The sequence below is a fragment of the Dioscorea cayenensis genome, chromosome 6 (assembly GCF_009730915.1).
Source record: "Dioscorea cayenensis subsp. rotundata cultivar TDr96_F1 chromosome 6, TDr96_F1_v2_PseudoChromosome.rev07_lg8_w22 25.fasta, whole genome shotgun sequence".
NCBI lineage: Eukaryota > Viridiplantae > Streptophyta > Magnoliopsida > Dioscoreales > Dioscoreaceae > Dioscorea > Dioscorea cayenensis.
This window is the reverse complement of record NC_052476.1, coordinates 20,393,659-20,421,384: the sequence shown is the minus strand read 5'-3', so window position 1 is coordinate 20,421,384 and position 27,726 is coordinate 20,393,659. Positions and strand designations below refer to the sequence as shown.

The following is a 27,726-nucleotide window of genomic DNA, read 5'->3' as shown; positions in this document are numbered from 1 at the left end:
ATATTTTTATTTCTTAAAAATATTTAAATTTAAATTTTGTTTTGAGAAAAACTATATATATATTTTTTTAAATAAAAAATGGAAGTTAAAATGGGAAAAAAAAAAAAAGTTTTATATATTAAAAACTTTTTTTTTTCTTTTATATTTACGGGGGAGACATCTCCCCGTCCTTTCACCAGCGCCCTTCTTTCCTCTCAAAGCGCCGACTCCTCCTCCTCCTTCGATTCCTCCAGATTTTCTAGGGTTAGGGTTTGTGTTTTCCTTCAGGTGAGCTTCCGCATCCTACCTATTGACTGCTTGGATCGTTGTGTATTCTTTGATTTGATGGATCTTTTGATTTTTGCTCGATTTGGTGTAGAATTTGAGGGGTTTGATCTTTTGGTTGTTGGGGAAGAGCTGGGGGACGGGGAAGGATGGCGATGCATGAGAGGAAGACGATAGATCTGGAGCAAGGATGGGAGTTCATGCAGAAGGGGATTACCAAGCTGAAGAATATCCTTGAAGGACTTCCTGAATCGCAGTTCAGCTCTGAGGATTATATGATGCTTTATACGTATTGCGCTTTGTCTTTGATTGTGCATCTTAGTTTTGTGTGAAATTTTGTTGATTTTTGTGTTTTGTTTTTTGGGGATGTTTTGGATTTGAGGGTTTGATTTTGTTTCCATTTCTTGTGTTTTTTTTGGGGTCAGGACGATTTATAATATGTGCACGCAGAAACCGCCGCATGATTACTCGCAGCAGCTGTATGATAAGTATCGGGAATCGTTTGAGGAGTATATTAATGCGACGGTGAGCTGTTTTTCAATCTTTATTTCTAAATTCACAGTGATTGTTGGTTAAGGATTGACGTGCATTTTTCAATTGAATCTCATACTTTCGTCCCAAAAGAAAAATCTTTTGGGGCGTAGATAGATTTGATGAATCAAGTTGTAGATGGATTTGTTTCACTCCTTGTCTGTGTGGGTCCATTGTGATGCAAAGCATTTCTTGTTTTTCAAAGCCAGCCACTGGGCATAATACTAATACATTGTAGGTGGTAATCGATTTGGTGTATTTGTCTTTGTTGAAATTGTTGTTTGGCGTAAACCGTGAAGCATCAATGCAAATACCCAAAGATTTGTTTGAGACCACAAAATCCTTTTGTTTTGGCTTGAAGCAGTGTAATCAGTGCAAGTTGTTCAGTGTGAAACTATTAGTCGTACAAAGGAATGAATAATTGAGAAAATATAATGTCAAGCAGAGGTGATACTAACATATCGGTTTGCTGCTTTGTTTGATGAACTAGCAATGGATTTTGTAGACTTAAATTTTCTGGTAGTGTGAATATTGGATCAATCAGTGGGGAGAGCCATCACAACTATTCTAGAGAAAAGGAAATGTTTTAAGAATCTACTTATTTATTTATTACTCAAGTAATATTAGATGTATTATTTCATTTTTCAATTAATCTGTTGAATATCCATTCTTTATCATCACTTTTTGCTAGCATCTGTAAATATCATCAAATGCTACATGAGCCAGAATGGTTTTTATCACATTTTATCAGCCTTGTTTTAGATTTTTATAAAAAGTATTACTAAAACTTGTTTATTTTCAACTGCAAATCAATTTGTTCTTGTTCTTCTTTTGTAAAGATGCATTTTTTTTAAATAACTCATGCAGGTATTACCATCACTAAGGGAGAAGCATGATGAGTTTATGTTGAGAGAACTAGTGAAGAGATGGTCTAATCATAAAGTTATGGTCAGATGGCTTTCTCGCTTTTTTCATTATCTTGATCGTTATTTTATTGCTCGGAGATCACTTCCTGCACTCAATGAAGTTGGGCTGACTTGCTTTCGTAATTTGGTGAGCTACCATCAGTTACACTCCAATACATGTTCTTTATGTTGGACTATACTATTGCAATGTGGGTCCTCATATGCTTTCTGCTTCTTCTCACATGTTCCACATTTACGTTCCCTTTTGTCGCCATGTTCTGGAAGTATATTTTGTTTCCCTGCATTAATTTTTCATTTTTTTACCATGTAACAGGTATATCAAGAAATCAATGGAAAAGTGAGAGATGCTGTGATTTCTTTGGTACATGGCTGTCTTTTTCTTTGAAATCTTTACATACAATCGTATTTCTTTATGATTTTCTAAGCTTATTATCCCTGCAGATTGATCAAGAACGGGAAGGGGAGCAGATTGATCGGGCATTATTGAAGAACGTCTTGGATATATTTGTGGAAATTGGGCTGGGAAGTATGGATTGTTATGAAAATGATTTTGAAGCAGCCATGCTCAAAGATACTGCAGCCTATTATTCTCGAAAAGCATCAAATTGGATTTTGGAGGACTCGTGCCCAGATTACATGTTAAAGGTAGTTCCTTAGATAAGTAAATTGTGCTGGTGATGGTTGCATTTATCACCATTATTGGGCTGTTGTCTAGGCTGAGGAGTGCTTGAAGAGAGAGAAGGATAGAGTTTCTCATTATCTGCACTCTAGCAGCGAGCAGAAGTTGTTGGAGGTTTGTTTCTGTTATAAATTTAAATTTAACTGAAATGAATTATTAAAATATCTTAAATGAAAATTTCATGTTTCAATTTTTTTTTCTATTTTATGCAGAAAGTGCAACATGAATTGCTATATGTATATGCAAGTCAACTTCTGGAAAAGGAACATTCTGGATGCCATGCCTTGCTTCGAGATGACAAGGTATAATTAGGACATTTCTTTTCTTAGTTTTTGTGAAAGGATGCTTTAAATCTATATTTAATTGGAAGGTCATGTTAATTTTTTTTTCGCATTTCACAGGTCGATGATCTTTCAAGGATGTATAGACTATTTTGTAGGATACCTCGTGGTTTGGATCCTGTTTCCTTGATTTTTAAGCAGGTGGGTTTTCAAATATTCTGAATTTTCTTGGGGGAGGCTTCTATGGTCATTATTACTTTCAAATTTCGAAAATATGGAAACTGGCTCTTCTATCTTATGCAGCATGTCACTGCTGAAGGTACAGCCTTAGTCAAACAAGCAGAAGATGCCGCAAGTAACAAAAAGGTAAACATGTTGGTACTTGGTACATGCATATTTTATCTTAATATGCTGTAAGTGTGACCTGCTTGTAAGATTGCTCAAAGTTGTGTCTGGATTTTTTTTTAAAAAATGTGCTTGAACTTGCAAGTTAACTAACTAATAGGCAGGTGATAGTCAACTAACTAATAGCTTGTCAGTTGTTTGAATAATGTGAAGGTTTTTAAAATATGATTCATGCCATTGTTTGGAGAATATTACACCACTTTTATACAGTTTTAGTCATCCAGAAAGCATTTATTAAGTAAAGGAATATGTCCAAATTTCATCAATAGTAACTTTTGAGATCATATACATGGTTTTGTTCTTTTCCCTCCGCTGCTTTCAACTAAGCGTTTCTGACTGAGCCTGTCTTGATTCCTCTGTAACCAGTGGCATCTGGTCTGTTACAAGCTTTCAGAATTTGAACATGCTTGAGGCTGTCTTTCTCCTTGAATTGATTCATATATAATTCAATATTATTGAGCTATATAGATTATAAATGAGCATTGATTTATTCCATGTGTTAAGAGTTATTTTCATAGACTTAAACATATACAATGGTGTATGACTGTGGTATAATTGGCGTTTTTCGCGTATTTAAATCACATATTTTGACCTCATATTTTGGACAGAAATGGAAGAATATTTACTTTTGGTTTTCTAAGAATTATCATTGTGATGTAGAAATGGATTTTCCAATTACAAGTAGATATTGCAAGACCAAAGATCTTATTTTCCTTGGATGCCTTTTTTTCTTGCCAATACAGAATCTTATATGCCTATTATGTTTAGCATAGTTTTCTATTGGTCTTACAACTTGTAGAATTGCTCTTATTTTGTCATTTCATTAGAAGTACATAAGAAGTACATTACTTCATCACTTGGTTATGCTGCTATACTTTTTCATCAGTTTAGTGAGCTGTCACCTGCAAAATATATAAATTCTGTTACTTTCTAAAAGGCTGTGGGAATAAATGGTAATTACTGTATGATATTGAAATTCGCAAGGGAGTTATTATATCTATGTGACATAGTTGTCAAAGGCGTAAGGCACATATAGACGCAAGGGGTTCGTGGGGCCTAGGCAAAAGGCGCAAGGTGTAGGCGCCCACCCGAGAGACACTAGGTGCACTGATTAAAAAAAATAAAAAAATAGTTTTCATGTTATATGTTTTAAATTTTTAGAATATCCTAATGATTAATATCATAGAAGACATACTAATATACCCAATAACATACAAAATAATTTTCAAATGTTCAATACAAAATGCAATAGCATGATATAATGCATGCATCGAGTCCTAAGTGCTAACTCGAATTATAAAGTCTAGTGACTATCATCAAAATCATCAAATCCATCATCATTATCATCACCACCCACATCATCAATTTTCTCTTCAAATTCATCATTCTCTTCATCGAAATAATCATCTCCAAAATTTTCTTTCTCATCATCCACCATCTCTAAGAATTAAGCGGGTTCTCAAAGTAGCAGAAGATGCCTTATTTTTCCCTTCAATGGCCTGGAACTGTAGTGGAACTGGAGTGCCGATCTTGGTGTTCTGCTTGGCTGTGGTTGCTTTAATTTTAAGTGGATTTTGATTGTATATTTTAGTTTTATGTAGGCTCTCCTTATTTCCAGTCGCCAAGATGTGTGGACATGATTAAAAGTCAATGTAAAAAATAAGAAAACATAACAAACTTGGCAGGATCTATGGTGGTACGCCTAGGCCCTTGCCTGGCGCCCAGCTGTTACTCTGCGCCTTCTTAACACTGCCTGCCTGACAAACATAAAGACGCTGGCCTTTGAGCCTTGTGTGCCTTGCGCCTCAGTGCGCCTCTAACAACTATGCTATGTGATTTACTATAGTTTCATTATTCTTTTGACTTTTTTTCTGCCACGTCGCCACATGTGTTCTTCAAAAGCCTGTATTAATGCATCTTGTCATATGCTGCGTATGTTTTTGTGCTTGTTTTCTAAATGATTCATGTTACACAATTTCGGCTTGTTATTTGCTTTTCCAACAATCCTTATTGCTCTAAATTATACAGGCCGAGAAAAAAGATGTGGTCGGCTTGCAAGAGCAGGTAAATTTCATACTTTTAAATAAATTTCAAGGTGGACAGGGTGATCCAATTGCATGAACCATATACTGTCCAATTTCAGGTTTTTGTTCGCAAGGTCATTGAACTGCATGACAAATACTTGGCCTATGTAAATGATTGCTTTCAGAACCACTCCCTTTTCCATAAGGTATGTGGCTTCTTTTTCTTTTTCCTTTTTGGGCTGTACTTACGTGGTCTGATTTCTATTAATTTAATGCTTCTTCTTTTTCTTTTACCAGGCACTCAAAGAGGCCTTTGAAGTTTTCTGCAATAAAGGTGTTGCTGGTAGTTCAAGTGCCGAGTTGTTGGCTACTTTTTGTGATAACATACTAAAGAAGGGTGGCAGCGAGAAATTAAGTGATGAAGCTATTGAAGAGACACTTGAAAAGGTTACTGAATTTCTTTCTTCAGTTATTGCTGCAGCTTAGCACCGTCTTAACTATACTTCCATTAATTGCAGGTGGTTAAATTGCTTGCATATATCAGTGATAAGGATCTTTTTGCTGAGTTTTACCGGTAAACTGTTTCTCTTCATTCATATTGTTTAAAACTGTTTCTATTGCTTAGAACCATATTTTTTGTTGCCATGTTCCAAGGCTACGGTGCTCTTCACATATTGTCTGTATGCTGACCCAGTCACTGCTAACTTCATTACAGGAAAAAACTTGCACGAAGGTTGCTGTTTGACAAAAGTGCCAATGATGATCATGAGAGGAGTATTTTGACAAAGTTGAAGCAGCAATGTGGAGGGCAGTTCACTTCCAAGATGGAGGGCATGGTTTGATTCTTCAGAACTTAAGTCATTTGTTTGGCAATAGCTATTATTTTTCTTTTTACGTTTCTTTCTTTCCTTCAGGTAACTGATTTAACCCTGGCTAGAGAAAATCAATCGAGCTTTGAGGAATATCTTAACAGTAATGCAAATGCAAATCCTGGAATTGATCTCACAGTTACCGTTCTAACTACTGGATTTTGGCCAAGCTATAAAACCTTCGACCTCAACCTTCCAGCAGAAATGGTTAGTAAAATGTTCTGTTATTGTCACCTTATTTTACTTGATTACTGATGTTATGCCTGGGATGATTCTTTTATTTAGCAGTTGGTTCTTTGTTTTCTAGACGTGCTATTAATTAATTATCATGAATGATTTCTCTTAAAATCCATGTAACTACGTCTTGATTCATGCTACTTGTTGTTCTAGTATGATTTATTTCGAATGATTTAACTTGGATAAATTTACAATAATATGTTGAAATCACTCTACTATGTGGATCAGGCTACTTAATAGTTGTATCATATTATTTATTCGAACTTTTATATGTAAAATGTGATAGCTTAGTTACTAACATTGGTTCTGTGGAATATGCAGGTCAAGTGTGTGGAAGTGTTCAAAGAGTTCTATCAGACAAAAACCAAACACAGAAAACTGACATGGATATATTCATTAGGTACCTGCAACATCAATGGAAAGTTTGAGCCTAAAACCATGGAGCTAATTGTGACTACTTACCAGGTTTTCTTGCAAAACTTTTTACCCTCCAATTGTAGAGGTATTGACTAATTATCGCGATCTCACATATTATATTTGAGGTTGGTTTTTTCTTCAGGCATCTGCGCTACTATTATTTAATGCCTCAGACAGATTAAGTTATTCAGAGATTATGGCTCAACTGAACTTGACGGATGATGATGTAGTTAGATTGCTCCACTCTCTTTCTTGTGCGAAATACAAGATCCTTAATAAAGAGCCAAATACTAAAAACATCTCGCCTACTGACTATTTTGAGTTCAATTCAAAGTTTACGGACAAAATGAGACGTATCAAGGTTTTGATTCTATTCCTACTTGGAATTTTGAAATGCACTAAAACTATCATTGCTTTTCACTATATTTTGAGGATTTAAATCTTTACTTAAACCGCAGATACCGCTTCCACCAGTGGACGAGAAAAAGAAGGTGATAGAAGATGTAGATAAGGACCGAAGGTATGCTATTGATGCGTCAATTGTTCGTATTATGAAGAGCCGTAAAGTGTTAGGCCACCAACAGCTGGTTATGGAGTGTGTGGAGCAGCTTGGACGCATGTTTAAGGTATTACCAAAGTTTCTCTTCAACACTATCTGCTTCATCGTCTTTTCCAACAGAACTGTAAGGATAGCAACCTTAAGGACACCTGTTTTCAACGTCCAATTGAACTTCTGTGACTAATCAAGCAAAATTCCAATTTAGATCCAATGACTGGTCTAATCATTTTATAATGTTACCTTGCGGTGATTCTGAACGAATATGAATATATCTATGGTGCTTCTTTATAGTGTGACTTGAGTTCGTACTCTCTGTTTGCAGCCGGATTTCAAGGCTATCAAGAAGCGAATTGAGGACTTGATAACAAGAGACTATTTGGAGAGGGATAAGGACAACCCCAACACGTACAGGTACTTGGCTTGATTGGTGTTTCTTCGTGTTGAGGCATGTTATCTACCGATCATTCTATCTAAAGAAAGAAGAAATGCCCCCGAGAACAAGACCTCCAATAAAAGCTCACATTACCATGCTTCTGCAAAATCTTGTCATAAATCATATATTCCGATGCTCTGTAGTATATATCTTTCTTGAAGCCCTGCTATGACAAGATAAACATCTGCCGTTGTAAATTGTGTGGTTCTTGTTTTCCGCCTGTTATCGCATTTTGATATTGTTATAGCCTTTCTTCAGGCCAATACTTCCTATCCTTATACACCAAATTATTAAAATGTAGGCTGCAAAATTTAAGTCTTTACAGGCTTTTAACTGTCGTATCTCCTGTTTTATGGAACCTGTTTAGTTTTTATAATGTCAGATGTCTTATGTCGAAGAGGCTGCTATAAGCTCTTCTACCTTCATTTCTTGGTGAGCTCTTTTACTTGTTAAATGTCTTATGTTGAAGTGCCTATCTGCTCTTCTACTGTAATTTCCTGGCGAGCTCTTTTTGTTTTCAAGGGTGTGGAAACATTATTTTCAAAAATAAACAAATAAAATTCCATTTAGCTATATGATTTTATGGTCATAAGTAATTTTTGTTTGGATCACGATGGGTTGAGATTTAGCCTTATTATTCATGCGTAGCTACAGATTTTGTTATTTCAATTTTAAAAATCCCAGTTTTGGCTACTGATGGTCTCCAAGTGCAATCGAGCCAAACCGAGCTTTGTAGTGTTCAAGCTTGGCAATAAATAAGGGGTACAATCGAGGCTTTTTAAGAAGAACCCCAAGGGGGCTAATCAAAGCTTGGCAATAAGGGATGCAATCGAGCCAAACAGATTTTTATAAGTGTTCGAGCTTGGCTTGAGAGAATTAGTTATGAGCTCGATTCGAGTCCAAACTTGTAAAAAGCTTATTTATGATAAAAACGAGTTGAGCTCGAGCTCTGCTAAAAAAAATAAGAAAATTAAAAAAATAATAAATCATAATGATTTTTATTTAGAATTTTTTTTAATATATGAATATATTCATATTTAGTAAAAAATTGCACATTTAGCAAGCTCATTTAGTAGGTCCATGACTAGTAAATTTATTATTAGGTTTATTTGACATATTTGTTCATAGACTCATGAACAATCTCGTTTAGCATACCCATGAACAAGCTCACGAGCTTGTTAGTAGATTCACTAACGAGCTCGTGAACTTGCTAATTTATCAAGCTTCAGAGTAAGTTCGCGATATGACTTGAGCTCAGCTTGTTTAATAATTCGAGCTAAAAAGTTAAGCTCAAGCTTGACTCATTTACTTAATGAACCCTACTCACAAGCTCGTTCATTTATCAAGCCTCTGAATAGGCTTGTGAGTTTTAATGAGCCGAGTAGCATATGGCTCAAGCTTGGCTCATTCATTCGAGCTCAAATAAGTTCGCGACTTTTAACGAGCCGAGTAACATATGACTTGAGCTCGGCTTGTTTAATAATTCGAGCTAAAAAGTTAAGCTCAAGCTTGGCTCATTTACTTAATGAACCCTGCTCACAAGCTCGTTCATTTATCAAGCCTCTGAGTAGGCTCGTGAGTTTTAATGAGCCAAGTAGCATATGGCTCAAGCTCGGCTCATTCATTCGAGCTCAAAAGTTCTGCTCAAGCTTGGCTCATTTAATGAATGAGCTTTATTTGAGATAAGCCCAGCTTCGAGCAACTCACTAGCAATTTGGTTCGTTTACAACCCCAATCTCCATATACTGATTAATTGTATTTTTTTTTAAATAACAAGTTTCAATAATTTCATCATTCCTGAATCCAAACACTAGAACAATGAATACAGCCGGATCTATCAATATTATCAATAAACATTTTTCCCAATTGTAGTTCTACAAACATTTATAAGGAAAAAGTAAAGCAAAGATAATTGATATGTTCAACTATCTTTCATGAATCCACTCTGCTCAAGCAGCTCAACAGTACAGAAGGATTATAACGTTCTAAGACATAGGTGGTCTAGGAATCTGCTGACCCATGTTAGGTGGTGGAGGTGGTGGCCGAACACCCTGCTGGCCTGGAAAACCCTGCATCGGTGGCCTCCCCATCTGGACAGCAGGTGTGAAGTTCGCCATGGCACCACCACCAACCGGTGGTGGTATTGGACCAGTGATTGGTCGGGGTGGACCATTTGATGGTGGTGGTGGCAGTGGTTGTGATCCCCCAATTGGAGGTGGTGGTGGCATCATAGGAGGGGGCCGAGGGGCGTTCATGCCAGGACCTGATGGCGGGAGTGCTTGCAATGGTGGTGGAGGTGGAGGAGGTGCTTGAGGCGGAGGTGGCAATGGCCTTGGTGGTGCACCGGGAACTGTTGTGCCGTTGGTGCCTGGCGCAGGTGCTGGTGGAGGCTTGCTACCTTCTGGTGGTTTGGTTTTGAAATGCAGTTGCAGCTGTAGACAGAGCTCAATTGTTATAATTGGCGAGCACTAAGGATGATGCAAGAAAAGGTCGAGCTTTCAGCATACCGTAAACATTTTAAGATCAGGGTCCCAATGTGAGAACAATGGGGTAGATTTGTCTACTTCTGTGCTAGGAACCTGAATGGGCATAGGTTTAATGTTGCGAGGTCAGTAAAAGCCATTATGTTCATAAATGATATGTATGGGTCAATCAAAAGTTCAAAACCAAACCTTGAAGCCGATGATCTCATAAGGATCAGCAGCAAACAGAAGATACTGGTATCTCTTATCACAGGCTTGAATCCTCTACAAAAAAAACCAAAATACAGATGTTGGAAAACATCCTAGAAAGGAGAAAATAACAACAGAGCAAATAGGCTAAGGAGCACAATATGATAGAAGGAGCCAAGCATACGCAAGCAGTCATATTCGAAGAGTGATCATGAATTACCTGCTCAAAAGATGACATGAAACGGTGCCTGGGCCTAGCATTATCGTCTATCTCAGGATACTCAATCTGAAATCATCACAAGATTAAAAAAGCAACATAAGAACAGAAGTATAGCAAGCAATCAATAAAAACAAACACTATAAATTGACAAAACATTCCTCTGCAACCTGACAGAACTAAACCTAGACAAGCTTTTAAAAATATTGCTACATAATACATTGCTAGGAATCGAAACTTTTCATCATAAATCAAACAGTTCACATAGCTGAAAGGATTTGACCATTTTCTCAAATTGCACTTAATTTTACATTTGTTACTTCAAGCAATATAACAGGGGGAGAGATTTCCAAATAAAAAAAATCATGGCAACTTTCAGATAATGTGGAAATTAGCAGATAACCAGCCGTGAGTAGAGAGAATACTCAGTATAATACAAATAAAAAATAAGAAGTATCGGTTGGAAACCTGAAAAAGAAGAGACCGCTGCTTTGTCTCTGGATCAAATTGCTTTGTTACTCTATATCCAGGTCTGCCAATTTTAACTGCATCACAGAGAACACAAATTTCAGTGGAAATCCAAGCAACTACGTAACAGCTATACTTGTTTACTATCTACCTTCCTTGAGTTTATTCCAAGAATTTCGTTTCAAATGATTCATCCATATACTCTACAAACTTGATAGATCTAATTGGATACCAAGCATGCAAAGATTATTTAACAATATAACACTAAAAAGAAATTCTCTTTTTGCCTGCCTCTGTATTAACAAGTTGATCTCATTGATAAATCATCCAAACATATTCCACTAAACTCTTCAAGAAATCTAATAGGAAATGAGAAGATTGCTCATTGACATGCCACAACTATGCACAACCATTTAAAATCATTCAATAATCTCTCTACCAATGATTTTATCATCTCATTCTATTTCTATTTCAAGAGAAATCAGTATATGCTGCAATTCAAAAACCTAAGTATGAATTCGAGCAATATATCCAGAGAATCCCCAAAATGGACTGAAAATTACCAGTCTTGCGAAGTGAGACCTTGCGTTTGTGAGGCTGGGGCTGGGCGGGGGAGTCCTTGGCCTCGCGCGCGGCGCGCTTAGCGAGGTTCGTCTGATGGCGCTTCCCCTGAGTGTGAGCAAGGTAGTTCCCCTCGTTGTTGTGCAACGTCAGGCATAGCTTGCACTCATAGCTACCATGAAATCAAGATCCAAAATGCTCAACATATAGAAAGAGAAAGAGAAAAGAAAAAGAGAAAGAGAAAGAGAAAGAGAAAGAGAAAGAGAAAGAGAGCTTAGGGTTAGGGTTTTGGTACCTGCCAAGATGATTTCGCATGAAGTAGGGATCCTTGGCGAGGTCGATGGTCTCGAGGGCGAGCCGCCGGAGACGTTCCCGGCGGTCGATGGCCTCATTCTGGGCAGTGGCGGCGCCTCCGCTCCCCGGCTTCGATCCCCAGTCTCGATCCATCCTCTCTCTCTCTCTCTCTCTCTCTCTGTGAGCACGTATATATATATATAGGGCTTATCGGGTCGGATCTAAAAAGCTAATGGGTCACCCGTTATTTAAATTTACTTGATTTAAATATTGACGAGAAGAGCAGCATGAAAGCTGGAGTAGCTCAGTTGGTTAGAGCGTGTGGCTGTTAACCACAAGGTCGAAGGTTCAAGCCCTTCCTCTAGCGAATTTTTATTTTCATTCCTACTCAATTTTTTTTTTATTTTAAAAAATATATAACATTGAGTTACAATTTTATAAGTACAATAAATTCAGTAGTGGTCGGTTGTTGGAGGCCAGTTGGACTAATGGACGATTAAATAAAAGAAAAATAAAATTGAGTTACAATTTTATATTGAAAAGTACAATAAATTCAGTGGTGGTCGGTTGTTGGAGGTCAGTTGGACTAATGGACGATTATTTGAAGTGGAGTGGATCACTGGTGGACTACTGACAAGTCACTGGAGGCCGAATGATTGTTGGACCGCCATATATTTACAATAAAAATATAATTAATTTTTTTTAAGAAGGTGTCAAAATTCATAGAAAAATGAAGAAGTGAAAAGTAATTTTAAATTTTATTGGATTGTAAAGGCAAAAGGTTTATTTAAGACATTTCAAGGGGTAATAAGTAAAAAAGTGGGGGAAAAAATCCCTTTTCATTTCCTTAGTTTTTTTGATTTTTTCTGGGTTTTATCAGGGTTTAGTGAAAGTCCATCTTCGCATCCCTTCAAACCCTAATAAAACCACGAATCTTTCCCCCAAATTCTTCGATTCGAGTCATCGATCCCTCGCCATGGATGCTTCCCCGAGCTACTTCGACCCCGAAAACCTCAGTAGCCGGGAGCAGTATCGCCGCTACAGGTCCCCATTGATCTCCCTCTTTCCATTTTCCTTTTGATTCAGTGATTTGAGTTTCATCGCTGTTGATTTCTGCGCAGGAAGAGGCAGCCAACCTCGAGCATCTCGCCACTTCTCGGGAATTCAGTCTCAAAGTTCTCAGAAGCTCGGCTTTTGTACGAGGGCAACAACATTCAGCGCCGGCAGAATGCTGCGTTGCTTCTTGAAGAAATCAAGCAGGAAGTTGATAACTTTGATGGTGATGGGCCGGAAGGAATTGCCTCCAAAGCTGCGGGTTCTGCTAAGAGGCTAGCAACGGCTGATGGGTATGCAGCCAGTGGAGGTTTAGAGTCCGGTCGGACAATGGCGAATCAGTCACTGAAGTTGTGCAAGCTTGAAGAGGATGTGTTGGCGGATGGTGGGGAATCAACTTTTTCGTTGTTTGCTTCTCTTCTTGATTCCGCGCTCCAAGGTCGGTCTTTTTTTGTTGAAATTTCTTAGGGTTTGTTTGGAATTATTTAATATTGAGGAAAATGGATTAAGGTTTATGAACAATCTGAGGAAAATTGATGTAAGGATTATCAACACATTTCCTTCCATTTTCATATTCATGGTCTTCTTTCCCATTAAAAGTAGTTCTGGTCTGTTACACCCAAAATGTCTTTAATTCCTTCGGAGATACTAATGATGTGACCTGTTATTTAGATCGCCTTGTCATGATTTTCTTTAATTGAAAGGGCAGGTTGTGATGTAGCAATGTCTGTTCCTCTGTTGCAGGATTGATGCCTATCCCTGATTTGATCTTACGTTTTGAGAACACATGCCGAACTGTTTCTGAGTCAATCAGGTTTGATTTCTGTAGCCTCTTGAAAACTCTAATTTGATTGGGGCACTTTCTACTTTTATAATAAAGTTTGATTTAGTTATTCATGGTAAAGAATAATTTTAGATGACTTAGTTCATGTGAAAACCATGCATGAGCGAAGAAATGCAGAGATAACCTCCATTTGTTTCATCTATTTAATTTCTTCAAGTAACTTGATTATCTTGTTGGCTAGAAGGTTTTTAGTTAGAAGTAATTTTTTGACGTGTATTTCTGCACCCCTTTTTCCAGATATGGGACTACAGGCAGACACAGAGTGGTTGAGGACAGGTTTATGCAGCAGACAGCTAGGCTCTTGCTTGATGAGGCAGCTTCTTGGTCACTTCTGTGGTACCTCTTTGGGAAAGGAACTCAATCTAAAACCCTTATTTTTCTCATTTTATAATTTGTGTTTTGAACCTGAATTTTGTTATTCTAGAAGAAGTTGCCAAAAGCTGTGCCTGAGATGTATTAAATTTGTTTGCATGTTGGTTACTAAAGTCAGGTTTATTCTGTCTTTGTGTTACTGAGTTTCTTGAGCTTAGTCACTCTTAATGCCTGTTAACTTTTAAAATGATAGCTAGAGAAAGTTACATTAAAGGCTAGTTAGCTTGTAGGTTCCTCCAATATTGATTATTGGACTGAGAAAGAGTCTTGATGGATATATGATGGGTAGGTACACCTTATTATATTTTGGATTTGAAATGAAGTTTTTTCTTGCATGTGTGGCCCTCAAATCCTTCCCATCCCAAATGTTACACACTCACTGGTCTAGTCATAATTTTTGACCTAAAATTGCTATGAGATTCCTTTAGATTGTGTGATTTTTTTTTAAAATAAAGATGAGAGTTTTGTGCATTTAGCTACTTGTGGTTGACAGTGTTTTCCCTCATCTTGCAGCAAATGAAGAAATTACTGAAGATATGATATTGGTAACATATTCAAATTGAAATCATGCTTTTTTGTTTTCCCTATTTTTTTAACTGTTGGATTTTCATTTGTTTTATAAAGTCCTACCGTCTCTCTACAGTCACCCACTACTTCACACCAGGAAGCTTGCCAATTTGTTTCGACTGATCACACGGCTCAATTATGTCTTCGAGTGGTCCTTTGGTTGGAAGGATTAGCCTCAGAAACTCTTGAGCTGGAGAAGAAGGTGATGATTATCTTATCTGCACTAGGTTTGGCATTTCTAGAAAGTATTTTTGTTTGACTTGATATTTGTTGAAATAGTGGTGCTATGGTGGCATGATGAGTATTTATTTTTGCTAAATTTTCAAAGATGCTTTATAGCAATTAGTCCCTTAGACATCGCTTGAAGACACTAATTTGAAGACATTTGATAAGTTTTTGCTGAAGTTTATCGTGTGGATGATCATATTTAGACCATTCATTTGAGAAGTGAATTACAATCAGTATCTTCTTTTGTCTTGCCAAATTTCTAGTAATCTACATCCGAAGAAGTTGCAGTTCATTATTGTAGCTTGTTAGTACCATAATAAGTATATATGTTTTTTCAATAATTATTAGGGATTTGATTACCATATTCTGGGGCACACCTTTCTAACCTGAGATTTAAAAAAAGAAATGATAACTTACTGCACACCATTCTCATCGTCATGGATTTTCTATTTAAAAATAAGTAGATGGGCAAAGTTACATTTAATGAAATTGTAAAACAGGATTGAAGCACATTTGCCCATGATTGCCATGATTCTATGGAATAGAATGTGACAGAAGCCATGTCATAGGTTTCTAACCTCTGTCATTAGGATCTCTTCTTCCGAGATCCGACACAATGCCGATGTTTATTTGCATTGAGACTCTAATTCTTGTGCATATCTGAACCAATCAAAGTGGTAATGTTAACTGGTAATAAATCATCAGTTTTGTGATAGTTAGTTACAGCTTTTTCCTGATAGTGAGTTGCTGAAATAAATTCTGACAATGTCAATAAACAAAATACTTATAAGTTGTTTTCCTTGTGCCTTGTGCTTTGCACCTTTATTTATTTCCACTAAATATAATTCTTTTTACAGGTGAGAGGTTCTCGTGTTGGTTCCTATCTTCCAAGCTCTGGTGTTTGGCATCATACTCAGAGATTCTTGAAGAAAAAAAATGATGATCCTGCTATTGTAAGGCATGTGGATTTTGATGCTCCAACACGTGAATTTGCTCACCAGCTCTCGGATGATAAAGTACTTATGCTTTCTTTGTTTAAGCTTTGCCTTGACATTATTGATTAGTCTATTTTCTTGATACTTGTAAAAGTTTTATTTGACTGATTTCTTACTTAAAATGTGACAAAGTCTGGGGTTTTGATCATGGTATGAGGGAAATGCTTTGCATTTTAGTGCCAACTGAAATCATGAAAACCCTTGCTTGTGCTATTTGTTCATCCCCTTCGCTTCATATGACATGAATTTTGCTTCATGTAAATCTTGATAGTCCTTTGTCAATATTTGGAATTCTGGACCTTTGCTTTTTTCTGTTGCCTTGTTAATATGATTGTTTCTTTTTTGTTTGTGTGGTGACTGATGGAAGTGCTCTCTCAAAGTTGAGGATTCTTTTTATTTATTTATTTATTTATTTTATTGAAATGTGTAGTTTGCCGCATGTGTTCTTGCCCAATTTGCCCAATATGTTCTTCCTTTCTGTCGCAACTAGTGAAATGATGTTTGTCATTCTTTTTATACACATCTACTTGATATGTGATAATAGTTTACTTGCACAAGAATGTATTTTATTCAGTGGTGATCAAAACTTGTGGGAAAACATGATGCCTGTTTAGTTATTATACAATGGTTTAGATTATAATGAGTGTGACATTAGTTCTTGGCTTAGTTCTCTTGACCCAGGTATTTCATCTATATAAATCTTCATATCAAATTTTTTTTTTAAGTATTATTCCATTATCAGAACTCTTTTCTCTTTTTGGCATGCCACACATACTTGTAATGTTTAACCTTTTTCACAATTTCTTCTTCAGAGGCAAAAGCAAAATACACATTGATAATTAAATATTCAAAACAAATAATATTCACTTGCTATTACCATTTATTCCTAAGTCTAAAACAAAATGGAATATCAAGACAATCTTGGATTCAAATGTGGACTTGTTGGACTAGTGACTTGGTAGTTGTAATTAGTTGGAGTATATGTGTATATCTGCACAATCTTGATAGTAGATGTTCCAAGGGGATGATTTATAACCATAATCATCCTCAGTTGAATCTATTGAATTACTTCTTACGGTAATGTACAAAAAATAGTTATTACAATGTCATTGCTGATACAGATGTTTGTGAGGAAGTTTTTTTTTTTATAATTTTCTTGAGAATTAAAAATTTTATATTTTAGCTGGTTTGACTTGCTTTTTATATTTGTTATATAGTTGTCAATTCATTCTTTTATACTTGGATTACTGATTTATATTCCCAACAGAAACAAGATGAATTACTTCTAGAAGATATTTGGACCTTGCTAAGATCTGGAAGATTGGAAGAAGCTTGTGAGCTCTGCCGTTCTGCAGGGCAGGTGTGTATTATTTTTCCAAAATCATATTAGGGGATTAGCCCCTCCTTGCGGATGTTTTTATTTCTTTTTCTTTACTTTAGCCATGGAGAGCTGCAAGTCTATGCCCATTTGGTGGATTTGACCATTTTCCTACTATTGAAGCAATGCACAAAAATGGAAAATCAAGAACATTACAAGCCATTGAATTGGAAAGTGGCATTGGACGCCAATGGCGTCTTTGGAAGTGGGCATCTTATTGTACCTCAGAGGTAAGAACCATTGACATTTGGTGGATGTTATTTTGATAACGCAGCTTCTGTTAATTGTTCATCATTGACCATCATGGGTCTTTCATGAAAGGGATCTAGCTGGGAGAACTAATGCTTCAATAGTGAAGCCATTTAAACAAAATGTCATGCTATCCTCTAATCTATATGCCCAAACCACTTTGTAACCCATGATAGCTACCATGTTATTATCTCAGCCTTCCTCCTCTTCCTCTAGTGGATTTGCTGTTTCCTCTCTACTAGACAGCTAGACATATGGGTGATGTGTGTTATTTTTGCCGTCTTTTGGAATATCTCATTTTATTTGTTCAGTTCCTTAATGATACTTGCCCTTCATTCCAAGACTTGGGTTAGACTCCTCAGGTTTCAGTAAATAAAGCATGTTCCTCTTCTGGACAATATAACTTAGTATTTTGCAAAGCAAATTTTAGTTTCATAAACCAGTTTGTGCTTACAATTTGATAAGATAACTTATGTAGTACTTCATAAGATAATTTTATAGGTTCTCTCATCTTCTCTTCTTAAATTTTAACTTGTGCTATATTTTGATGATTAGATTATTTTTACAAGAGAATGTAATTTTAAATGCTGTTTTTTTCTCTTATATACTACTTTTTATTAGTTGATGAATAAACCAACTTACACATGATATTGTTTTCCATTGATCTTTTGGTTGAAGAAAATTGCAGAGCAGGATGGTGGAAAATATGAGATGGCTGTGTATGCTGCTCAATGCAGTAACTTAAAGCGGCTGTTACCAATCTGTACTGATTGGGAGGTAATGTATGGTACTTGATGTTTGAACTTTGAACAACCTTGAGGCCTTGATGCTTTGCTGGCCTTGTTTTCTGTTGGTACAAGATTTCTATCTTGCCTAAAAAATTTGTTTTGCTGCTGCACAAAGATTGGCCAAATTGATTTTTTCGTATGATTTTACATTCACTGTTCCAATTCTCTTGCTTATGCTTAGCAAAGTGAATTTTCATGGATTATTTATTTATTTATTTCCATTATTATCTTTCTCAGTCAGCGTGCTGGGCAATGGCCAAATCCTGGCTTGATGTGCAAGTGGACTTGGAGTTGGCTAACTTTCATCCAAGTAGACTGGAAAATAAGCATTATGGAGATGATGTAAACGGGAGTTCTGTGCTTGGAGGTCGGACTTCCTTGCCTTCAGCTGGTCCAGAATGCTGGCCGGCCCATGTCCTTGATCAGCAGCCACGGGATATTTCTGCTCTTCTCCAGAAACTTCATTCAGAGTAAAAGCCTTTTAAGTTGTCCAATGTCAGATCTCATATACTTATTCACTATCTATTTTACTTTATGGTGCAGTGAGATTGTACATGAAACTGTATCTCGTGCATGCAAAGAGCAGCATCGTCAAATTGAGGTATATGTCTTGGTTGTGATGCCAGAGCTATGTGGCCAGCTGTTGCTTACAACAACATTGAGGTGTTCATGATGGAGTTATGAATGATTTATTCAGTTGGTGGTTTAGCCATGCCCTTAAACATTGTGAATTCCAGTTTAGTAGGTGTCATATTGATATTAAGCAAGTCATATAAATGCTAAGAAGCTGGGGGCTTTGAAACATGGTTTAATGAAAGTCTTTTTTTAGTTCTTCTATGCTTAATTGTAGAAAATGGTGGCCGGCTAAAATTGGCACTGGAGTTTTTAAGTCCTATTGATAAATGCAGTATGCCATAAGTACTGAACATTTTAATTTGAGCATCTGAAGATTTAATATGCGGAAATAAGTTTCATTTGTTATAAAACACTCAATTGTCGGCAAGGAATCTTTTATCTGCTGCTGTGTTTCCTGAGTATAGGAATTGTACTTTTTTTCCTTTTTATGTTTTTATCATACTTTCTGAGACTGCTCCCCTAACAGATGAAACTGATGGTAGGAGACATAGCACATCTTTTAGATCTTTTGTGGTCATGGATATCTCCATCAGAAGATGATGAGAACTTTATCAGGTATTAAAGTTATAATGGTTGTAGTTGCAGCACCTATCACAAAGTTATGATTATCAGTATGTTACTATTACTAACTTGATGCTATTGGCTCAGGCCTCATGGTGATCCTCAAATGATTCGTTTTGGAGCACATGTTGTTCTTGTTCTGAGATACCTGCTTGATGATGATGTGAAGGATGCTTTCAGGGAGAAGTTAACAACTGTTGGTGATCTCATTCTTCACATGTAAGTAGCTTCTAACAATAGCTTTCAGCTTGTGTGGATAACCTAACTATTTGCAATGTCTTGCTTTTTCATTTCATCTGTTAATTTGAAACCTAGCTCAAACTTACTGCAAGAAGAAAAGAAATAAATAACAGTGCTAAAGTAATTACCTTTGGTTCCTCTTGTTGAACTAGATACACTGAAACACAGACTCTATAATCCAAAATTTCTATCGACAAATTTCATGTTTAGATGGATTTAAATATAATGGTTTCTTTATGTCAATGGTGATCATGCCTAATGTAGTGTCTGGCTGTTGTTTAATGTAATATTAGGTACTCCATGTTTCTATTTTCCAAGCAGCATGAGGAACTTGTTGGAGTTTATGCCTCCCAGCTTGCTCGTCATCTTTGCATTGATCTCTTTGTTCACATGATGGAACTAAGGTTGAATGACAGGTAATATTTCTTTGGGCATTTTGTCCTTTTTTTTGGAACCATGCTAATTAAAAATTCTGCAATATACCATTGTAAAAAAAAATGCATGAAGCCAGCGTTCCAAAGTCTGCTTTCATATGATGTGGTCAAGTTGAGGGAGGCAGCTTCTGGTGTTTGAATTGTTAGCTTCATGCTGACTAATATATATTTATAATTTTATATATTAATGGAAAAAACTATGAAGCCTACATTCAAATGCTAGCCTCATAGTTTCTTTTTGTAAAAAAGAAAAAAACATGAAGCCGTTTTTTCAAAAGCCAGCTTCATAGCTTTTCTCTGAAAAAATAAAAACACGAAGCTGGTGTTGCAAATGTTAACTTAATGGTTGTTGAGAGGATTACCAGTGTGTAAACAACTTAATGAACTTGGTGTTTGCAACACTGGCTTACTAGTTTATTTGATTTTTTAATTTTGAAAAATAATGACTCAGCTTGAAGCCGATATTTCAAACGCCAGTTTCATGCAAAACTAGGGTAATTTTTCTGAATTTTTATTTTCATTTGTTTTTTACATGCCTATTTCTTTTGTACTGGAAATTGAAGGCAGTGTAATTTGGTCCTTATGTCACCAGTTTATCCCAGTTTATCCCTAACCACCAACCAAATCCCAAAATAAGGTTTCATGCTACAGTTTATTTATTTATTTTTTATACAAGATTTAATTAATTAAAAAAATATGTTTATTGATTTCTAATTGTAAAAATCATTAATATTAACAACAATCACCATTAATCAGGGAAGTATGATGTTATTTTTAATATATATATATATATTTTTAATTAGGATTTATTAAGTTGAAGTTTGATCAGAGTAAAAGTTTTCCCTTAAAACAAATTGAAACAATCAAATCTGCAACTCTCCCAAGCCTAACCAACACCACTTATGGTTATCAGCTGTTAGCATATGTCTGATACGTCTGATGATAGTGCAGATGCTTGTATGTGGCATGGGGATGATTTGTAGTATACCCTAGTCCTTTGTTTTATCTTGGAACTTAGTCAGATGGCACCTCTGTAGGATTTTGTATAAAACATTGACCGTCATGGCTTTGATTTGGCTAGGAACTTAGTCAGATGGTGCACTTTGTAGGATGCTGTGCAAGACGATGTACCACTTGATTCCATAATTAAATGATCCTAAATGTAAAACTTTGATATGTATGCACCTAAACTTGTTCTGTGAACATTCATACTACTATTGTTCATTAACATTCAAATTCTTGCTTCCGTTGACCCTTTTTTATGTTCAACATTTCTCGCTGGAATATCCATATGATCATCTACATTTCTGTGCTGAATTATTTGAATTTGTGCTACTTTTGCATAAATTTTCTTATAAGTAGTGCTCATTTTTGTATGTTATGCATGAGGTTATTTTTGAAGATTTTGTTTATGGTGAAATTTTATTTATTTATTTATTTATTTGAAATTAGTTTACATGTCAAATACAAACTCTTCCTTTCGGCAATGGAGTACTTACCTTTCTCTTCTGGGAATGAATCAAAAGCAAGTTTTGAAGACATTATTGAAAGGTTAGTATACATTGAAGATCCATTAATTAATCACATGGAAAAAGTTCATGCTAAATGCTTATGGACTTGTAGCAAGTGTTTAACCTCCGTAGTATTTCATAAATAGGGTTCTTGCAAGGTCTCGGGAAATCAAAGTAGGTAAATATGAAAAATCAACTGATGTTGCAGAGCAACATAGATTGCAATCTCTTCAAAAGGCTACAGTTGTCCAATGGCTTTGCTTCACACCACCTTCAACTATCAATGATTTTGAGATCATCAATGCGAAGCTCCTCATGAGAGCATTGATGCATAGGTATGTCATCACTTAAAATTGTTCGCTCCCTTGATCATTTTCTTTGAGTCCTTACAAAACTTATTGATGATCTTGTATGAAATAGGTTTTGCATCATCCAGATCAAGTTTTGATAAATGTCATCACTTAAAATTGTTCGCTCTCTTGATCATTTTCTTTGAGTCCTTACAAAACTTATTGATGATCTTGTATGAAATAGGTTTTGCATCGTCCAGATCAAGTTTTGATAAATGATCTATTTTTATATGTTCATAAATACCTGATCGACTTTTCCTTCATGACTAATATTCTTTTTTCCTTTGTTTCTAGCAATACACTCTTCAGGGAGTTTGCGTTGATATCTTTGTGGAGAGTTCCTAAAATGCCTATAGGAGCACACATGCTACTTAGCTTCCTTGCAGAACCTTTAAAGCAACCTAAAGATTCTCTTCTTTCTTTAAATGAACAAGATGTATCTGATAATCTCCTTGAGTTTGAAGACTGGGTGGGCCCTCATCTTTGTTCTTATATCTTTTGTGGGTTTTCTTTGGATGCTTTGACAAGTGTAGTAATCTACTCAGTTCAATTAATGATGTTATATTTAATTTCTTTTGTTTCATCAGCGAGAGTTTTACTCCTGTGATGCAACATATCGGAATTGGCTTAAAATTGAACTGGAGAATGCAACTGTTCCTGCTGGAGAACTATCCTTTGAAGAGAGAGATAGATCTACTGCTGCTGCTAGAGAAACACTGAATTCATCATTTTCACTGTTATCAAGTAAGTTCAAATCAGATTTAATCTAAACATCCTGTCTATGTCGTGGTGCCCTTTCTTCACTTATGCACAAGGTGGCACTATCCCTACTGCGTAAATGCGTGGTAACCTGATGTACTGACTCATGGAAATCTGCACATGTAGTTGCATGGCCAACAAGGGCATGTGATTAACTTCCTTGCATTTTTTTTTTTTGTAAACTGTGATTTTATATACAAGCATTATAGCACATGACAGATTGTCCTACCACATGTTGAAATGGCTGCATCCTATTTTTAACATTTTAACAGCCATGCCATTTTTTGAAGTGGTGTTCATCATTCTTAAAGTTTGGAGTAAAATAGTATTAAACAATAAGTGGGCCAAATTGTTTCTACTAAGTGTAATCTTAGGGAGTCAGGCTGATTTGTTGCAATTGTCTGTGCTCCTGCTGATGTTTTTAATTAATACCAGGGTAATAGTTGAGGTTACTGATACTTCATCTACGCTTTCCATTATTGCCTCTGGTAAAATTTCAAAATCCCGTGAATGTCTTGGTGTTTTTTCTCTGAATAGAAACTTTAAAATACTTGTGCATGCTTTATTTATTCTGTCAGAAGAAGAAGTGGTTGTATGCCTTTTAAGTTCTAATAGCTCTTTTCTTTCAGGAGATGGAAGCCCGTGGTTGAGTGCTGTTCATAGTAGTTTATATGATTCAATTGAGCAATCATATCTTGAACTGCATGCTACTGCAATGCTTTGTCTACCTTCTGGCGAGTGTATGTGCCCAGATGCTACATTATGCACTGCTTTGACAAGTGCCCTCTATTCTTCTGTTAGTGAAGAGGTTGTCCTAAGACGTCAATTGATGGTAGGTGTATTTGTGGATTTCTTTTTTTCTATTTTGTGTTGCATGCATTATTTTTGTAATCAACAATATGTAGGTTCATTAATTGTGACACTCAGGGGTAGGATTGGATGATTTTTACATCATATGTATCCCTAGCTAGCTATTCACAAGATTTTAGGGTACCATGAGTGATGTTATTCACAAGATTGTTCCAGTGGTCTTAATCTGCAATGTTCTAAATCAGCCTTTTCATTTAGTGAAACAGCCTTAAAAGTGTCTCTCAATATTATTATATTTCCTACTCACAATTGAATTATTGTCATTGGTTTTTCAGCAAAGTCTTAGATCTTTTAAATCTGTATGTGCTAGTTGCAGGTATAAGATTTAGTTTGTCAACGGTTGGAACGTTATATTCAATTTATTTGCATGTCGGATGAACAGACATAAATTCAGAGGTTCAAATACTAATATTGAACATAACAAATCCAGTTCTGAGAAATTGGTTATGTAACATACTTCAGAATTTATTCATTATGTATGTATTGATTTACTCCTAGGCATATGCCTTATTTTAGCTCAGTTGTCTTATACCCCTAGATGATCTAGTGAAAAGAGCTTTGTTTGCTTTGAACAAAACCTACAATTAGTGCAGCTGTAAGAAGGCTTACTTCAAATGGTCAAGCATACTCATGATTTATGGGCGGTATTGTTTACTTCAAATGGTCAAGCATACTCATGATTTATGGGCAGTATTGTTTTCTGATCTTCATAATGAATCTTGTTTTCTCTAGATTCTACATTCACGTAATTGTTAATTTATACACAATATTTGATTGATGACTTGCTGAATTGCATTAAAACTTAGAAATCTTGGATTTTTATTTTATCCAGGATAAAAACAACTGCCACCAAATGTTAATCTCCATGTTTCTGCACATTGTGCCTCTTTGCGGAATATACTCGCAAGCTTTTATTTTCACTCTAATGGTTTTCTTGAGTTGATCATGACCAGGTTAATGTTGCCATTTCTTCAAGAGATAACTACTGTATTGAAGTAGCACTTAGGTGCTTAGCCATTGATGGTGATGGACTTGGGCTTCATGAAGCAAATGATGGAGGAGTTCTTGCTTTCATCATGGCAGCTGGCTTCAAAGGTGTATATATTGCTGAACATTATACATATTTTTGAATTCATCAGTAGCAATATACATTCTGTACTCATTAATATCTTTGAAACCATTAACCAGGAGAGCTGAATCGTTTCCAAACTGGAGTCACAATGGAAATATCCAGGCTGGATGCTTGGTATTCAGATGCTGGTGGTTCTCTTGAAATTCCTGCCACCTACATTGTTAGAGGACTCTGTCGCAGATGTTGCTTGCCGGAAATCATTCTTCGATGCATGCAGGTATGCCTAGTAGTCAGAACTTTTACTTTCTATTGGTAGCCGGGTCCCATTAGAATCCTTCAGAAGTGGTGAGACTTCGAATCATGAGTGAGGGTTCGAATCATGGGTGAGGGCATATTTCTGGGAGTGTGAGTAGTGGTTGTGTGTGGGTGGTCCCAGTGCCCATGTGTGCGCGGACCCTGCCCCCACTTGCTCCGCTGAGGCTTGTGCACGCTCGCTCTCTTAGACACGCTCATCATGGCAAAAATCACTTATATTCTGCGTCATCTGCAGCCTCTTGATTCACTATTCGTCTCCTCCATTAGGTCTCCGTATCCCTTGCTGAATCAGGTGATGCATTTGATCGTCGTAATGAACTGATTGAGCTAGTTGCTTCCTCCGACTCTGGATTGCTGCAGTTGTTTAGTCAGCAACAATTGCAGGTTTATGCTCAATCCTAATTTTTTTTAGCATGGATTTGAACCTATGTTTATGCCACCATCAATTCAGTATTTCATCTTAAAAAAAATTTCATGCAATTGGAAAGATTCCCTAAACCATCTTCGTTCTTCAGGAATTTTTATTATTTGAAAGGGAATGCACATTGTTCAAAATGGAGTTACAGGAGGAACTTTTTATGTCTGATGTTTGAAGTGCACTCTAAGTGTATAAAGGTAAATACACAGTATTCTTTTCTTTCCCATCTCATGTTACAACTTTTATATGTTATTCTCAGATAAAATTTAGGTTCATCACAATCCATCAAAACAAGTTGCAACTGTAAAATCACAAGTTTTGACAGTCATCATAGTTTCTCAAAAAAAAGCATATTGAAATTTTGCCATAGTTTTGTAGTCATGGAAAAATCCTTGGAAGTAGGAATTGTAAGAAGACATGTTTTAGGTTTCCAAGTGGTTTTTGTTTATTTTGATGCATGTTTTGCAGGTATCTGACAAAGTAGAAATGGTGATCTTGATTACTAGATTTGTATTATGATTATATGGTTGTGCGAGGCTTCTTCAGCCTTTCGTCGGAAAGTCGATACTTTGTGAAGAGTTGTTGTCTTTCAACCAGAGGCCGGAGAGATGGTAATTCTTTGCCTTTTGTTTTCCAAATTATTCTGATTATTAAGTAAATGACTTTGAAACAAACAGTTTTTGCTTATGCAGGGGATCTATTAAATGTTTTGCATTGGTGACACAATGGGAACTATTGTTTTAAATCTCTTGAAAAATTGGGGATATTAGCGCTGAAAGTTCTGACATTTTCTTTTTTATTTTTTCCTTTATGTATTTGAAGTGGTATACACCAGGCTTTCCTTTATTGTTGGGAAAAAATGGTGATTTTAGTGCTTTTTTTTATTATGTATTTGTAGAATTATAATTAGTGACATTTGATCCAATTTGCTATATATCCTATTTTACTTGTAAAAAATATTTGTGAATTGAAGGTTGTTATTTACTGAATGGTATGATTGTCTGAAAGAACCAAAAAGATTTCTACTTGAAATAGACACGCCTAAATTAGTTTATTAATTAAAAAAAAAAAGTGTTTCCTTCAAATGATATGAATATTTTTAAAATGAAAATTTGTTTATTTGCAAACATTTTAATGAGCATACAACATTGGGAAATGTAAATAATATGTTTAATTTTTGAATACATGTGTGAAAATTTGAAGGCTAAAGGTGTACATGATATAAATTTTTTAATTATATATAAGTAATGTATAGGATGCGTCTTCTAAACGATATATTTAGATTTAAAATCTAAATATATTTTAGTAAAAATTACTGTTTACCTCTCGATAATTTTAAAACTTCCCAAACGTATCTCGTGTAGCTTTTGCATCACTCGACAATTTCTTCCTTTATTGTTTCACTTCCTTTTTACCTCCTGCGACATGAAATTCCATCATTGCTCTTAAACCTTTTTAGTATACATTTTTTTAATTTTTCGCATTCCTTTTTGATGTACTCATTTCTTAAATAGAGAGCTCATTTTTTAAACAGAGAACTCATTTTTTAAACAGAGAGTTCATATCTTAAACAGAGAGCTTATTTCTTTAAATAGAAACCTCATTTCTTAAACAAAAAACTCATTTCTTAAACGAAAACTTCATTTTTAAACATAAAACTCATTTTTTAAACAAAAACATTAATATTTAAACAGAAAAACAAATATTTACGTGATAAATTAATCCTGGATATAAAAACCAATTAATCTTGGCCACTCAGTACATATTTAAATAGAAACAACGATATTTAAGTACTTTTTAAACGTAAACGCAATATATTAAACGAAACATCGATAGTTAAACAAAGACAAAACAAGCATATAAACGAGAACTCATTTCTTAAACAGAGAGCTTATTTTTAAACAGAGACCTCATTTTTAAACGAAACCCTCATTGAGTAGGGACATCGAGTATCTCATCGTCGCGATCTCGCTGCAACGCTGAGTCTTGAGCTCCGCATCTAGCAAGCGATCTCAAAGGTGGCCCTCGCTCGTGCTGGGGTCTTAAAGGAGAAATCTTTGTCGGGCGCTGGCGATCCGGTTGGCGACGCTCCTCGGCGGTCGGAGTGGTGAGGTCTCTCGCTGACGACGCTCGGATAAGACTCAGGTCGAACTTGAACGGAACCATTCTCGATCGCGGAGACCACAACATGGATATCAATAGGGGTTAGGGGTTAAGGGATCATTCGGGGTTTGGATCCACGCGCCTAA

At 36.0% G+C, this 27,726-nt stretch overlaps 3 protein-coding genes and 1 non-coding gene across 4 annotated transcripts; 3 read left to right on the top strand and 1 right to left on the bottom strand.

The window, feature by feature from the left end:
- The first annotated feature begins 151 nt into the window (after positions 1-151).
- Positions 152-8,146, top strand: LOC120263373 (cullin-1). Its single transcript, XM_039271242.1, has 20 exons — positions 152-267; positions 359-553; positions 690-789; positions 1,663-1,848; positions 2,035-2,082; positions 2,163-2,366; positions 2,437-2,514; positions 2,613-2,702; positions 2,802-2,882; positions 2,985-3,047; positions 5,115-5,150; positions 5,230-5,316; positions 5,408-5,557; positions 5,629-5,684; positions 5,826-5,946; positions 6,025-6,186; positions 6,538-6,681; positions 6,776-6,994; positions 7,092-7,259; positions 7,515-8,146. The coding sequence occupies exons 2-20, from the start codon at positions 414-416 to the stop codon at positions 7,614-7,616; spliced, it is 2,235 nt and encodes a 744-aa protein (XP_039127176.1). The 5' UTR covers positions 152-267; positions 359-413; the 3' UTR covers positions 7,617-8,146.
- A 1,290-nt stretch (positions 8,147-9,436) lies between these two features.
- On the bottom strand, positions 9,437-12,011 carry LOC120262874 (splicing factor 3A subunit 2). Its single transcript, XM_039270781.1, has 7 exons — positions 11,839-12,011; positions 11,546-11,715; positions 10,983-11,059; positions 10,518-10,583; positions 10,298-10,372; positions 10,133-10,204; positions 9,437-10,057 (listed from the first exon to the last, which is right to left on the bottom strand). Exons 1-7 carry the CDS (start codon positions 11,988-11,990, stop codon positions 9,611-9,613), a joined length of 1,059 nt encoding a protein of 352 aa, XP_039126715.1. The 5' UTR covers positions 11,991-12,011; the 3' UTR covers positions 9,437-9,610.
- A 119-nt stretch (positions 12,012-12,130) lies between these two features.
- On the top strand, positions 12,131-12,204 carry TRNAN-GUU. Its single transcript has one exon. It is a non-coding gene; the product is annotated as a tRNA-Asn (tRNA).
- Positions 12,205-12,698: 494 nt separating this feature from the next.
- On the top strand, positions 12,699-26,441 carry LOC120263403 (nuclear pore complex protein NUP107). The gene is made up of 26 exons (XM_039271289.1): positions 12,699-12,881; positions 12,959-13,329; positions 13,635-13,704; positions 13,972-14,087; positions 14,620-14,651; positions 14,750-14,875; positions 15,759-15,917; positions 17,164-17,256; positions 17,337-17,504; positions 18,202-18,300; positions 18,549-18,781; positions 18,855-18,912; positions 19,414-19,502; positions 19,596-19,727; positions 20,042-20,164; positions 21,635-21,733; positions 21,840-22,028; positions 22,338-22,512; positions 22,631-22,787; positions 23,432-23,634; positions 24,626-24,767; positions 24,861-25,021; positions 25,327-25,443; positions 25,575-25,674; positions 25,946-26,088; positions 26,170-26,441. Exons 1-24 carry the CDS (start codon positions 12,814-12,816, stop codon positions 25,650-25,652), a joined length of 3,258 nt encoding a protein of 1,085 aa, XP_039127223.1. The 5' UTR covers positions 12,699-12,813; the 3' UTR covers positions 25,653-25,674; positions 25,946-26,088; positions 26,170-26,441.
- The last annotated feature ends 1,285 nt before the right edge of the window (positions 26,442-27,726 follow it).

Excerpts from the sequence above, each read along its gene's own strand:
- LOC120263373 (XM_039271242.1), top strand. The coding sequence starts at position 414 with ATGGCGATGCATGAGAGGAAGACGATAGATCTGGAGCAAGGATGGGAG. Across the intron at positions 2,367-2,436 it reads GCCCAGATTACATGTTAAAG|GCTGAGGAGTGCTTGAAGAG; the intron begins GTAGTTCCTTAG and ends GCTGTTGTCTAG. Across the intron at positions 5,685-5,825 it reads CTTTTTGCTGAGTTTTACCG|GAAAAAACTTGCACGAAGGT; the intron begins GTAAACTGTTTC and ends ACTTCATTACAG.
- LOC120262874 (XM_039270781.1), bottom strand. The coding sequence starts at position 11,990 with ATGGATCGAGACTGGGGATCGAAGCCGGGGAGCGGAGGCGCCGCCACT. Across the intron at positions 10,584-10,982 it reads AGCGGTCTCTTCTTTTTCAG|ATTGAGTATCCTGAGATAGA; the intron begins GTTTCCAACCGA and ends TGATGATTTCAG. Across the intron at positions 10,058-10,132 it reads CTGATCTTAAAATGTTTACG|CTGCAACTGCATTTCAAAAC; the intron begins GTATGCTGAAAG and ends CTCTGTCTACAG.
- LOC120263403 (XM_039271289.1), top strand. The coding sequence starts at position 12,814 with ATGGATGCTTCCCCGAGCTACTTCGACCCCGAAAACCTCAGTAGCCGG. Across the intron at positions 18,782-18,854 it reads CTCCAGAAACTTCATTCAGA|TGAGATTGTACATGAAACTG; the intron begins GTAAAAGCCTTT and ends TTTATGGTGCAG. Across the intron at positions 19,728-20,041 it reads GGTGATCTCATTCTTCACAT|GTACTCCATGTTTCTATTTT; the intron begins GTAAGTAGCTTC and ends ATGTAATATTAG.